This window comes from Solanum dulcamara, chromosome 9 (genome assembly GCF_947179165.1).
Source record: "Solanum dulcamara chromosome 9, daSolDulc1.2, whole genome shotgun sequence".
Lineage (NCBI taxonomy): Eukaryota > Viridiplantae > Streptophyta > Magnoliopsida > Solanales > Solanaceae > Solanum > Solanum dulcamara.
The window spans coordinates 5,359,949-5,374,957 of record NC_077245.1 but is presented as its reverse complement, the minus strand read 5'-3'; the positions used below and the strand labels follow the sequence as shown (position 1 = coordinate 5,374,957).

The 15,009-nt window shown below is 34.9% G+C and overlaps 1 protein-coding gene across 1 annotated transcript; it reads left to right on the top strand.

The window, feature by feature from the left end:
• The first annotated feature begins 130 nt into the window (after positions 1-130).
• LOC129902207 (GPN-loop GTPase QQT1) lies at positions 131-10,894 on the top strand. The gene is made up of 11 exons (XM_055977305.1): positions 131-409; positions 6,147-6,307; positions 6,918-6,962; positions 7,095-7,174; positions 7,457-7,531; positions 8,379-8,482; positions 8,581-8,737; positions 8,871-8,958; positions 9,829-9,901; positions 10,003-10,134; positions 10,592-10,894. Exons 2-11 carry the CDS (start codon positions 6,216-6,218, stop codon positions 10,661-10,663), a joined length of 918 nt encoding a protein of 305 aa, XP_055833280.1. The 5' UTR covers positions 131-409; positions 6,147-6,215; the 3' UTR covers positions 10,664-10,894.
• Positions 10,895-15,009: the final 4,115 nt, after the last annotated feature.

The following is a 15,009-nucleotide window of genomic DNA, read 5'->3' as shown; positions in this document are numbered from 1 at the left end:
CCACTGCTTTAGGGTTGAGCTGCCTTAAAAAAGAGACTAAATTGAAATTATTGAAGACTATGATTATCAACGAGTAGAACCAAGTTGTGCTTGCATGTAAGTCCAAGTAGATTCATTAAAGGCATTAGGAATGAAGTAAATTTGGAAAATATTGGAAACCTACATAAGGTGTACAAAGTTTTTAGTCATCTTGTGCTACCAGTTCAAAATTTTACATGGTCGTTTGGAGCTCCTATTGTGAATAATGTACTGATGTTGATTATGAGAAAGCAGCTGCATAATCCTGCTGCTACTGCTGTTGTGAAACTAAGCTGGTGTGGAGGGATGAAAAATGCGTTTGTTTGTGAGTGATTCCATGATAGACCTTGCACTTTCTGTGCAAGAGTTAACAGATAGTAAGAATTCTGATGTAAGTCTTCTAGCACCTAAGAAGTTAAATGCAATGTTGAATGATATGTTGCATAAACATTCTGGTGGTGAGCTATATTATGTTGATCAAGAGATAGTTGTTGATAAAGGACATTATCTTGACGTGCTTTGTGTGTTGTTTGATACCTTCCTTTTTTCCCCATAAATTTGTTATTTTTAACTGTAGATGACATGATACTTGTAATTGATTCTCAATTTCGAGAAACTTTTTTGTTGTTAATGAACCTATTCTTCGTTTTTTTGGGTCAGTGCACCTATTCATTCGATGTTTTTATACACAGTACATATTCTATCTTTGACCTCCATTGGTCATTAGAAATCTATGCTTTTCCTGTTTACTAATACACTGCATGCTATAAGCAACCCCGTTACCAGTAAAGGAATAAGCTAGCGCGCAACAGCTGACGAAAAACTAAACAATTTGTTACCTTATAAAAAAAGCAAATTTGACAATTTGTTAGGAATCAGTTTTGGCTTGCTGATTTCCTCTTATTAGTTAGATAAGCTTGGAACCCTTATACTGGGAGTCGCTGCTCACACTATGTTTAGAAGTAGCTTATTCACTCAACTTGCTACCACTAAACTAGGATTCCATGAAAGTTAATATACTCCAGTAGTATTGTAACAAGAGGAACTTTGTATTAAAGATAAATTGATTGTAGGTCACAAGAGGGATCTGTTCCACAGGTCCTTTTCTTCAGGGAATAACAAAAGGCAAAACAAAGGAAAAAAGAAGAAAAGGGAGGTTCCAGATCTAATTCTAAGCAACAAAAAGAGAAGCAATTAAGCCAATCTGGAAGGGCCTAAAGAAATGCCTGCTCAATTTGGAATTGCGTTGAAGACAAACTGAAAGCTGTCTATATGGTCGAAGATGGACATACACCCAATCACAGATATCAAATATCACCTCCCTGCGACCTTTGTCTGCTTGATACTTCATCCTATCTTGAGCCTGCAATAAATTAGACTTTAACAGAGCTAATGTCTCATCGTGTTGTCGCAGAGAACCTGAAACTGCAGGATTTGAAGTGTTGTCTAACATAAAACGAGAGACAGTCGAAGGAGGCCGGCCATAGACTCCCTCAAAAGGGGTCATCTTGGAGCTGTGTTGGTATGAAGTATTGTACCAAAATTCTACCCAAGGAAGAAAAGAAACCCATGTGGAAGGAGTATCCGTAGCAAAGCAACAGAGATACATTTCAAGGCATTTGTTCAGTGACTTTGTTTGTCCATCCGTTTGTGGATGATAAGCAGAACTCTTGGCCAATTGAGTTCCCTGGAGTTGTTGATTTCCGCCCAAAATTCAGAGATGAAAATGGGATCGCGATCAGATACGATTTTTTTAGGAAAACCATGTAATCGGACAAACTCTTGGACAAAGACTTCTGCTACTTTTTGACTGGTAAAATTGGCAGATAGAGCAACAAAATGTTCATACTTGGACAATCTATCTACAATCACCAAAATCACAGTGCGCCCCTGGATGAAGGAAGGCTTGTAACAAAGTCCATTAAAATTTCAGCAAAAATCTCAGAAGGAATAGGCAGGGGAGATAGTAATCCCGTAGGTTTGAGTTGTGAATCCTTCATTTGCTGACAAATTTGACATTTCGAGACGAATTTCTTAACATCAGATCTTATGCCAACCCAATAAAAATTGGAAGCCAATCTGTGAAAGAGAGACGCCCGCATGACCTCTAATTTTGGAAGCATGAAATTCTTCCAATAACATTAGACTCAAAGATGCTTTCCTGGGAATAACCAGACGGTTCTTGAATAAGAGGAGACCTTCTTGAAAGGAGAATGAGGACATAGAATCTGAAGCATTCAACAATTTCTATCGGAGGGCTAGTATTTCCTCATTAGATTTTTTCAACGCCTTAAGCTTGTCAACCAAAGCTATTTCAGTGATGTTCAACGATAAAGCAAAACGACCAGGAACTCGAGATAAAGCATCTGCAGTGGAATTTAATTTTCTTGGGTGAAAGCGTATCTCAAAATCATACCCAATTAATTTACTAAGCCAACGTTGTTGTTCAGGGTCTAGATAACCTGACTGGTGAGGGCTTTCAAAGGTTGTTGATCAGTTAAAATAGTAAAGCAACAGCCCAATTAATATTGACGCCACTTTTGAACAGCCTGCGTTATGGCAAACATTTCACGATTGTAAGTAGAAGCTGCTTGCATCCTAGAGGACAATTTTTGGCTGAAGAATGCAATAGGGTGACTGTCTTGGCAAAGAACAACACCAATGCCAGTACCTGATGCATCTGTTTCGACCACAAACTCCTTGGAAAAACAGGCAGGAATAAAGCAAGTACAGAGCTAAGAGCTTTTTTCAATTTGGCAAAAGTAATAGAGGCCTTATCGGACCACACAAATGAGTCTATTTTCAGAAGATCAGTGAGGGGTGAAGCTAATTGGGCATATCCTTTGACAAAACGACGATAGTACCCGATTAAACCCAGAAAGGCACAAATATCCTTTATAGATGAAGGCAAAGGCCAAGAAACGATAGCAACAATCTTCTCAGGGTCAACTTGTAAGCTTTTTTCAGAGAGAATATGACCCAAGTAAGAAATGAAAGACTACCCGAATTGGCATTTTGATTGCTTCACCACCAAAGAGTTTTTTTAGAGAAGATTAAAGACTAATCTAAGGTGTTGTAAGTGATCCTGCCAAGATGTGCTATAAACCAAGATGTCATCGAAGAAAACAAGGACAAATTAGCATAGAAACGGCTTAAAAATGGAATTCATGGTTGATTGAAAAGTAGATGGAGCGTTCGAAAGACCAAATGGCATCACAATAAACTCATAATGGCCTTCATGAGTACGAAATGCAATCTTTTCGATATCTGGGGGATGAAGGCGAATTTGATGGTATTCGGATAACAAGTCCAACTTAGAGAAAACACAAGCATTGTGCAATTCATCAAAAAGCTCATCGACTGTTGGGATACGGAATCTATCCTTAACAATGATAGCATTGAGAGCCCTATAATTGACGTAAAAGCGCCAAGTACCATCCTTCTTACGCACTGACAACACCGGTGAAGAATATGGACTCGAGCTGGGACGAATAACTCCAGACTTAAGCATCTCAGAAACAAGCCTTTCAATTTCAGCTTTTTGGAAGTAGGGGTAACGATATGGCCGGACATTTATAGGATTGGCTTCTGGTAAGAGGGGAATGCGATGATCCTGTAATCGTGGAGGTGGTAAAGAGGATAGGGGTTGAAAAATCTCTGGATAGTAATTCAAGAAAGTGGTTAAGTCGGGGGGTGATGGCATGGTGATACGAGGTTAGGAGATTGAAGATCTAGACGGAGAAAATATGAAATAGAATCTGTCTTAGTAAAGCGCCTAAGACTGGACATATTAATTTGGGCAGTAGAAGGGACGGAATCACCTTGCCATCGGTGATGTTTCCCGTCAATTGTAAACTCAAACGTACGATTGACATAGTCAGTCAAACATGGACCTAATGTAGCCAGCCAAGCAACTCCAAGGACCAAATCCGAACCATGCATGTCAATAATAAAGAAATCTGTGGCAAAGGAGAAACCTTGAATGGTGAGTGGTACACCATGAATAACACCCAAACATTGCAGTTCCTGGCCATTTCCGACTATAACTGAAAAACTAGAAGGAGGTTCAACAAGTAATTGGAGTGCCTTGGAGGCACGAGGCTGAATAAAATTGTGTTTGCTACCTTCGTCAAGGAAAATTTGCATAGAAAGGCCTTTGATAAATGTAATGAAACGAATCGTTGAGGGATGAAGGCCGCCGAACAAGGCATGGTAACTGATGCTAAGTAGAGAAGGGCTTTCAGTAGTGGTATTTGGAGGTGGTGAATCTGATGGGGTGGAGGTGAATCAGAAGGAGTGTCCTTTGTAGTGTTATCATCGGCAAGAAGTAAAAAAAGTTGAGGAATTGATGAACATTTGTGACCCTTGTGATATTTTTCATCACAATTGAAACAAAGGTTAAGTTCACGTTTTTGCTAAAGCTCTGTGGGTGTTAGCTTTCTGAATGATGTACGACTAGCGCTTGGAATAGATGCAGTCGGGGCTGAAGAGCTTGAAGAAAGGGTCGTATTTTTAGGGCTGGAAGATGTCTGGAAGGAATATGGGCTAGCAGGGTTTTTGGACCGATAGTTGGGCCAATTTTTTTTGTCCTTACAAAAAGGCCAAACTGATTGCTTTATTGCGATCCCCGATTTGAAAAGCAGGACATCTGATTTAATATCAGGGTGAAATCTAGAGGTAAAGAAGTGTTTCATTAACAGTGGCGATACCTCAGAGGTACGATTGGCCAGTTTCTCAAATTGAGAAAGATAGTCACGAACGGAGGTTTGCATCTGTAGTTTTGCCAACAAGCTTTCTGGTGCCCCATTGATTTAGAACCAAAACGAGTAACAAGAGCCCTAAGAAAGTGGTCCCATCTACAGAGTTGGCGGTTTCGGTACATCCACTATTACCAATCTCGTGCACCTCCCTCTAGAAAAAAAGAGCATACATTCAAGCATTGCTCATTTGGAACATTGTAAGTGTCAAAATACTAATGAGCTTGGAAAGCCCAACTCTCTGTGTTGGTACCATCAAACTTAGACAAGTCAATCGGTGTCGGTTTATCATGTCGAAATGGATTAAGGGCATGGGGTGGAACTGAAAGCACCTGGTGTGGGGGTTGCCGATTCAGTGTGGGTGTTGGTGTAGTATGCTGATAAAAAAAGTTTGTGGAAGTGGCATAGATGACTTAGTTTGCTGATTCAGTGTGGGTCAGAGACGACGCCGGAGACGAAGGGCGCAATTAAGCCAGTTGAGTTACAATTTCTTGTAAGGTAGCGTTGATGGAGTCAACGGCTTTAGAGTGGCCAACAAATTGTTCTTGAAGCTGTTTCACAGCCTCATCAAGAGATTTCAGACAAGTGTTGTGTATGATCACCCATGGTAGGAGGGACAATGAAAGCACCAAATGTAACAAGAGGAACTTTGTATTAAAGATAAACTGATTGCAGGTCACAAGAGGGACCTGTTCCACAGGTCCTCTTCTTCAGGGAATAACAAGAGGCAAAACAAAGGAAAAAAGAAGAGAAGGGAGGTTCCAGATCTAATTCTAAGCAACAAAAAGAGAAAAGTTCATCCATGGCCTTCTTTAGTGAAATCTGCCACTATTTATACTACTCTAGCAACTATTACTCTTGCTTCTTTGCTAACATCTTAGGCAGAGTTTGTTTTCCTTTTGCATCTGGGACCACATATTGATCCAAGTGTTGTGACACTCGTTTGTACCTGGTACTACGCTTGTTGTTGTCCAACCTGTTCTGCTAAGTCGTTACAAGTATCAAAATTCTCTATGTAGGAATTTTGACCTTATTTCTAATATTTCAATCTAATTTTCATATTCATAAATTAAATAAAAGAAAGGTTACATATCATATTTCTTTGTTATTAATATATCTAATATAAATTTTACTAGTTGTAGTAAAAGAGAACTTGCTTTCCTATTTAGAAGAAAGTAGATTTCTCCTTTGGTGGCAGAAGTCACTAGAATTCCTAGTTCGATTCTAAATAACTTCAATACCCTGTCTATTTCCTTATGTTTTTTTTATTTGCCATATAGACTATAGAGGGTTTTCTTGAAACCTACCGTTGGGCTTTAGTAGTTGTGTTTTTCCGTCGCAAAACTAACCTATATCGTTATCCCTTTATAGGTTACTTCGCAAAGTAAATATTTCTTCAGATAGCAGGAACTTTGAGGGTTAGAATTAGAACCTAGAAGAATGGTGTTTGGTCAAGTAGTGATTGGCCCCCCTGGTTCCGGCAAAACCACTTATTGCAACGGGATGTCTCAGTTCCTCCAGCTGATCGGACGGTAACGTATTTCAACCTTCTGGGTGTTCTGTTTTCTACTTATTTAGACAATCTTCTACGATTTCTTGGATTTTTTTTATGGGTATCTGTTTCTTATATCAATGCAAGAAAGATCATTGATTTTGAGTGCTAATGATACTCTAGTAATTCATGCTTCTATGATTTGAAAGAACAGGTTATTTTCTATATATATGACTTCTTTGTGTGGTTAGAGACTTCTTTGTCAGTAAGGAGGAGTAAAATATAATTACTTAATATGAGTGTGTTGTACCATCCGGGTAAAGCTACTGTTGTGGCAGATGCTCTTTGTAGATTTTTCATGGGTAGTATTGCTCATGTTGAGGATGAGAAAAAGGAGTTGGTTAGTGATGTTCATAAACTTGCCTATTTGGGAGTTCGTTTGGTGGATTCAAAAGATGGTGGAGTTATTGTCCAGAATGGAGGATAGGATTTAGAGTGGAATGGATATATTGTGTTCATGTAGTTGGGAGTGGAGGCGTAGTTGACTGATTTATTTGTAGGTAATTGCCAGAGATTGGCGGCAGACGTTAGAATTAATTGTAGTATGATCCCTTCATTGATATTATCTCTCTTGATTGTTTAAATTGCAGGAAAGTTGCTGTTATCAATCTTGATCCCGCTAATGATGCTTTACCGTATCCACTTAAGTGGTGTTTCTTTGACAGTGTCTGGATAACATATTTTGATGTCTAATTCGAGAAGATTGTTCATTTGTACTAAAATAGGAAACCAGTGTATATGTTTACGTTCTTCCTTATCTGATAAAGATATGAGTGTGCTGTGAATATTGAGGATCTAATTAAGCTGAGTGATGTAATGGTTGAACATTCTCTTGGTCCCAATGGAGGTAAGCTTGCCTTTTCCCCCCTTCTATTATGATCAGTCTGCATTCAGTTATTTAATAAATAAGTTCCAAGTGGCTAAACTTTTGGATGCTACCACCATATGATTAACCTGTGCGGGTACAAGATGTTGCTTTCTTGGGCTACCTCCATTACCTATTTTTGGTGCAAAAATATTGTTCATTATGTAGATGATGTTTTCTATGCTTTGAATTGTTATTATGTTCATGCATTTCTTACTTTGTTTTTGAGTTTTTCTAACTCATAGCTTTATTATTCTTTTGCAGGGCTTGTATATTGCATGAACTATCTCGAGAAGAATATTGACTGGTTGGAGTCTAGGTTAAAACCTCTCCTTAAAGGTTGTTACAATTCTATCTGAATTTAGTAAATTTTGACTGAGATCAATGTCTATTTATGTTCGATCATTTTATACTTATCTGGAACTGGCTTGGTATTCCTTCCATCATGGAGGTGTTTATACCACTTTAATGTTGTCTGTATAGCTGGGGAAGTTTACAATTTGTCATTAAGTGTCTCGAAGTTTCAGTTCCATGTGGGAAGAGCAGTTGTTTTGCGTCGGTACTATTTTCTCTCAGCTAATCTGTCTGCTTTCTTCTCTGCTCCCTTTTTACCTACTTCTTAACATGTTTTACTTAACCTCCAATTTTCCAGGATTTTTTTTCACTCACAACCAATATAGATAGTGTGAATACTGTAAATAAGAAAAACATAGATGGTGTAGTTGTTGTTACTGCCTTCCCATTCTGGCAGTGGCTTGGAGCTGCCTTTGAGAGTTCAAGACTTCTTGATAAAAAACAGTACATTATACATCCTGGAATTTAGAGATTTGATAATTTATGTATTCAGTTGTAATGGTTTCTGTCAATCTAAACTTGAGTCAATGTGTTGCATGTGATGGAGCTATAACACACACTTGGTCAGGCTTGGGCTAGAAAGCATTATTAATATATGCTCATTTACAATATTTTACTTGCTTGAGTTTGCTAACTTTCTTTTGATGAATCACGCTTAGAAATTTTTTGAGTATGGGCATTTTTAGCGAAGTTGTTTGAGCACCTTGAGCTCTTGAGATTCAGCACATTCATGGAAATTCCTTGCACAGTTTACCCATCGTCTTATGTGGATTCTGCAGTATTCTGAGCATCACCTCAGCTTGTTCTGACATTTGTCTATTTATTTCTGCAGAGCACTATTTACTTTTTGATTTTCCGGGTCAGGTGGAACTATTTTTCCTTCATGACAATGCGAAGAATATGATTATGGAACTTATAAAGAAGTTAGATCTTAGGGTTAGTCTCTTTTTTAGAGTGATCTCATTTATTTCATCCTTCACTATTATGCTTCTTGTTAAAGCTAAATTGTTAACTGTTTGGTTTGTCTAATGCAGTTGACCGCAGTCCATTTAGTTGATGCCCATCTTTGCAGTGATCCAGGGAAATATGTGAGTGCATTGCTCCTCTCTTTATCCACCATGTTACACTTGGAGCTTCCTCATGTCAATGTTTTGTCAAAGATTGATCTAATTGAAAGCTATGGAAAGCTAGGTTAGTTCATCATATTCTTCTGGAGAATAACTTTCTGGAATTTGGAATATTACTGTTGGAGATGAGTTATAGGTATGAAACACCTTTGTGGCTACTATGAAGTGCTTATTTTGTGTTTCTCTTGTTCTTGCAGCTTTTAACCTAGACTTCTACACAGATGTCCAAGATTTATCATATCTGCAGAATGAGATCAGTCAGGATCCTCGCTCTGCTAAGTATAGGTGCTTCAACCTTCCTTTAAGAACACTCTGTCAAATGATAGCTGATTTCTTTTCAACTCTTCTTAATTCTTGCGGGCTCAATATAACATATTGTCATTACTTTGTAGTTTCTGACTGTTCTAATCAAACCAGGACAAAAATTTTAGGAAATCTTGTTGCTGGAGTCGGGTTTTCTATATATTCGATAAGCTTGAGGAGAAAATAACTTCTGCACGATTCTATACTACCTACAATTTTGAGAGCGTTCATGTTTTGATAATTGTTGTGTTTCAGTTTAATGTGTTGAACGTCTCTACCTTTGGCAGGAATTAAGGAAGGGTAATGCAGGGAGAAGGAAAAAAGAAGAAGCAAAACACAGTTTTCTTTCTCGTCTTCTTTTTTATGTGCTGAGTTGTATTTACATCACCTTATTTAAGTGTCATTCCCTTCACTATTCTTTTATAATCGAAGGTGGTCATTGAAGCGCTAGTGTGGAACAATCTACTTTGACTCATTTTTATAGTTTACAGACTTTGGTGTTGCCGCTTCTTACTGCCGTATTTATGTTAATGCACTTTCCAATGATACATAAACAAAGGGTATTATTGGGCCTTTATAGAGAAAAGAAAAATATATCCTAAATATTTGTAGTCAATCATTTATCACTTGGTGGAGGGATACATAGTATTTCATTGCTACAAGTATGGATTGTTGAAACTAATAAGACATGGATTTGGATATGTATCATAGTGCTTGACATGATCTAAATAATCAGAAAGGATGTTTTTGTCTTAACATTGTGTTTTCGGGTTTAATACATAGAAAATGCAGAAGCTTAAGTATCTTTTTATCTTAACATTGTGTTTTCATTTTGATGCTTAAATAATGCAGAAAGCTTACAAAGGAGCTTTGTGAGGTGATTGAAGATTATGGACTCGTCAACTTCACACCTTTAGATATCCAGGTATGATGTGATTGAGAGATAAACTTCACGGTTTTGAGATATATCCTCTCTACTCTTTGTTAACATAGTGATTGAGTTGTTGAGCTTATTTACCATTTCAGGATAAAGAGAGCGTTGGGAATCTAGTTAAGCTAATTGACAAAAGCAATGGATACATATTTGCTGGCATAGATGCAAGCGCTGTTGAATTCAGCAAAATTGCAGTTGGTCCTGTTGATTGGGACTACTACCGATATCCTTTTTCACGTTGTTTAACATATAAATGGATACCATTCATTGAGCTTATAAATTTCAAAAGTTAGGCAGGCACAATAACATGGTCTTTCCCTCTACTTGCACTTGTTGGTTTTATGAGTAGTAGATCATTCATTTGATCCCAAAGGATGTAGAGATTTTATTCATTTCTCCATGATTCTACACATTCCAAAACCAATTTCTTTTTGTTGGGTTCTCCAGAACCAAATGTTAACACTTACGATCAATAACTTGTTTAGTTGTTTGTACTTTCCTATCTTGGCCTGTCAGTTGTTAGCTCTATTTTTGCTGGTCCTCATTTCTGGTGAACTCATAAACGAAAAGAAATTTTTAGGGGTATAAATTGTGGAAGATATTTGATTGATTTTGTATTGAACAAGATTTGATTTTCTGCTGGCTGGTTTACATGGTTGGCCTTGACATTCCAATTTTACAGTTGCAGCAGTGCAGGAGAAATACATAAAGGATGATGAAGACTTTATGACGAGCAACAGTGATACAAAATAGTTTGTCCATATGGGCTTCTGATAAAATCTCCGAATACTGCATCTTACAGAAACTAATTTTATTCTCCTAATGTATGGTAGGATTCCGTCCTCATTTTGTTCGTTTGCATGCCTGTATTTACTCGTTAAAAGATGAACACTTGGTCACTTTTTCTGAAACCTTCAATTGTACAACAAAAATAGATAGAAGGGCTCCTTTACAATCCTCTGATACAATGTTCATTTCCCATGATCATTGGGCCTAGCACTGGTTATCAGAAACAACCTCTACCCCACCCCACAAAGGTAAGGGTAAGATGTACATCTCACCTTTTTTCAGACTACAGTTGTGGAATCACATTAGGTATGTTGTTGTTACAAGGCCTGGCATTGGCGTAGATGGTCCTTTGGGCAGTGTTTCAGTTACATTGCTCAATCTTTCAGTTGTAGCTCAGGTTTCTGTTATTATCATAACGGAATAGAACCTATATTTTCAGAAGGAAACGAAAGAAGGCCAATCCTATAAATGATTGTTCAGTTAGATATCTTTTATAAATTAGAAAGAATGATGAACATATTTGGACAAGTTCTGGCAATGGAGATTCTATTTTGAAAGATTTTCCTGCTTTTCCCACTTAAAATTAATTAGAAATTAGAACATTCAGTGACTGGATGATTCATTTTGGGGTGGTCTTGATTAGAAAAAAATGAATATAAAGAATTCATATAGTCAAAAAAAAAAAAACATTGTTAAACCCAAACCAAGAAAAGAGCTCTGCTCTTAGTGTGTTAGACAGTTCGAAAAGTCAATTTTTTGGGTGATTTCATTATTTATAATTGAGTTGTGAACAATAATCTAATGGAAATTCTTCTGTTCCAGAAGGCAGAAGCCAGATTTATTTTATATTATATAGTTGAAAAAAGATTAGCGGTGATTTAATTTATTTTCCTTGCACTAAAAGGGTGCTGTCCAAAATGTCATCACTGATGACACCTACATCCTCATCGTGAGGAAAAAGCAAAGCAAAGGTATAAAATAAAACAAAAACAAAGAAATATTTGTAATTTATGGATACCCATGAGGTGTTATTTTGGAGTGTGCTAAGAGAAATTCCATATTTTTCTAGAAAGCTAGTCTTTAATTGTTAATATATATCCACTACCAGATAAGGGAAACCGACCAATTATATAATACATAATACATTCTTTGTAATAGATAGAATTTATATACGAGCTAAACTAGATGACATAATATATAATACTCATACTCATCACATTTGAATTTCCTACGAACACCATTAAAGAATATGGTGCAGTAAAGCGATTTTTTGTTTTAATTAGAAGTTTTAATTTCAAGTTTTGAGTATATAAAAATTTTAATATGAAGCGCTACGTGGCACGGATTCGGGTTAGTCCATTACTAAAAATAAAGGTCACGAATAAATAAAATTTTTATGGTACAAAACATAATTTTATGTACTCATTCTTACCAAACCAGCTCACAGGGAAATACATAGAAAATAGTGGGAAGTTCCCTAATTTATTTTTGGATGAAAACACACTACTATTTTTTCTTTTTTCATGAATTCAATCAAAATATCTATAAAAATAGCCATTAGACATTTTTCAGTATAAAAGTAGTTATTTTTAGTAATGATCGAGTTTCAATATGGATATCTCATATGGAATGAAAATAAAAAAAAAACGAAAAATCAAAACGTTACGAACATTACATTAAATTTTTAATAATAAGTACCTTTTGTAATGTTTGATGTCTGCAAATTTAGTAGTTTTCCATAATTTGAAATTAATATCCTACAAAGTTATTTTGTCAATATTATCCAAGTCTTGACCCTTATCTCATCTTTGATGACTATCACAATAATTCAAGGGAGTGTTATTTTGTCAATATTATCGTAATTAAAGTCTGTCTAGCTGATTGGATCACTTAACAGTGGAAATTTTGCCACTTTTAATACCTCTATGTTTCAAGAATTATGGTTTTATCATATTTAACTTTCAATCATGTCCACTCTTATCTAACTACAAGTTTGATTAGAAATTTTGAGACAAATTAATTATGGTTCTATTAATTAAGTAATGAGTACTATTTTTGATAAAATTAATTTTCACATTCCGCTGATGAAATTATATTAAGGTGTGGTTTGGCCACAAATATATCCTGAATCAATGACTTGATAAATATATTTGACAAATATCCTAAGTTCTCAAATTCTAAAAAAAATAATAGAATTTGGGCCAAATTCTAGTATTTGAAAATTTTTAAAAACTATCCCAAACTTTTATATTTTATTAAAATACTCATCATCTATTAATTCCAATCAATATCTATCTACAACCAACCCCATTAAAAAGAATAACTTATTTTTAATGGGTTATAATTTATCCTGAATCAGTGACAAGTTTGAGTATGTGATTATTGTACTTCTCTTGTCCATATTGTTGTTTAGGTTGTTGTTGATTTTCATCAATTATTTTATAAGGTTATTTTTTAACGGAACATGTTCATTATAAAATGAATAATACAAACTTATGGGTAATTTTTAATAATTTTATAACTTATGGATATAAATCATTTTTTTAAAAGTCAAATATTTCTCTCAAAATCTATGGCCAAATTTAATGCATGGCGAAACTTAACCCAAAAATAACTTGCCAAAAATATTTGAGATTTATGACCAAACGCTAACTACCTACCTACCTCTCTCTATATATATATAACATTAACTTCATCTTGTTTAAACAAGTTTCAAAGGTTTTCTAATCTTTGATAGATAAGACTCATTCACTTTTAATAAGAAATTATAAAATTGAGCTCCCTAGGTATGAAAGGAAATCCTGATAAAAATCACTTCCTCTTAGATAGATCTAACGTGATGTTAGTTTAAACAAACAAATGTGAATACTTTCAATAAGAATTAATTAAAAGAATAATATAAAAAAAATTAATTAATATTTTTTTTATTCAGTAAAATGGACAATTAATATGAGACAATTATTTTTAGAAAAAAATAATCAACTAATATGCGACAAAATACATACACGATCAAATTATAACCACAAAAAGTTCTAATTAATTACCATTAATTTGGTGTTGACAATTATATAAGAGTCCTAAGTTCAATTTACATTTTAAAAGTAGATCATTAATTGATATGTCCTTCAAGTATTACTTCTTGTCTAAGTGGAAATTAGAGACGTCTGAGGAACATGAAATGTGAGATACTACTACTATATACTCCCTCTATTTCTTTTTATTTGTCAAAAATTTTGCAATTTAATTTTTCTTTTTACTTGTCAAATTTGACAAATCAAAATAGTACAATTTTTTTTACCTAACCCTCAATTTATTGAGAGAATTAATATCTTTAGTATCAAAATGTTTTGGATTATAGCTTTAGTGATTAATAAGAATAAAATGATAAACTCACCATATCAATAATTAGTTTCTTAATAGGTGTGAAGAAAAAGGGAACGGAGGGAGTATATAAAGTATGTAGTACTAATTATAGGGTGCATATATTTTCCGGAAAAACAAGTGGCTTTTATTTATTTCCCTGTTTGGTAAAGTACGTACTAATTATTAGGTGTATATGTTTTTCAGAAAATTAAGTGGCTTTTATTTATTGTGTTTGGTAAAGTATGTACTAATTATAGGGTGTGTAGTTTTTTAGAAAAAAATAAGTGGCTTCTATTTATTTTGTGTTTTGTAAAGTATGTATTAATTATTAGGTGAGTATGTTTTTTAGAAAATTAAGTGGCTTCTATTTATTTTGTGTTTGGTAAAGTATGTATTAATTATACGGTGAGCATGATTTTTATAAAAAATTAAAAGCTTCTATTTATTTTGTGTTCAGTAAAGTATGTATTAGTTATAGGGTGTATATGTTTTCCAGAAAAATAAGAGGATTCTATTTATTTTGTGTTCGCTAAAGTATGTACTAATTATAGGGTGCGTATGTTTTTCAGAAAAATAAGTGGCTTTTATTTGTTTTGTGTTCGGTATATGAGTAAAAATATTATACATAATATTTATATATAATTTAGAAAAGATTATAGGAGGTAGAGATGTGGGTAAGGGTGTGGACAAGGACGGATCTGGGAATGGGAGGGTGTTCATCCAAACTCTCTCGATAAAAAATTACATTATATATAAGGAGGTTTACTTTTTAGATAGATATATAGATTTTGAATCTCCTAAGCACAAAATTAAATGTTGGCTCAGTAATTTAGAGGATTCAAAATTCACCTTGAGGTTCTAAGTTCAAATATCAATTAATTTTTATTGTTTGAACTCTCTTAATAAAAATTTTATATCTGTCCTTAATATGGAAGTGAGGTGAGAGT

What these genes read in the sequence shown, in the direction of transcription:
- LOC129902207 (XM_055977305.1), top strand. Translation starts at nt 6,216, where the DNA reads ATGGTGTTTGGTCAAGTAGTGATTGGCCCCCCTGGTTCCGGCAAAACC. An exon ending in GTTAAAACCTCTCCTTAAAG is followed by an intron (nt 7,532 to 8,378) that starts GTTGTTACAATT and finishes TTATTTCTGCAG; the next exon opens with AGCACTATTTACTTTTTGAT. An exon ending in TGAAAGCTATGGAAAGCTAG is followed by an intron (nt 8,738 to 8,870) that starts GTTAGTTCATCA and finishes TTGTTCTTGCAG; the next exon opens with CTTTTAACCTAGACTTCTAC.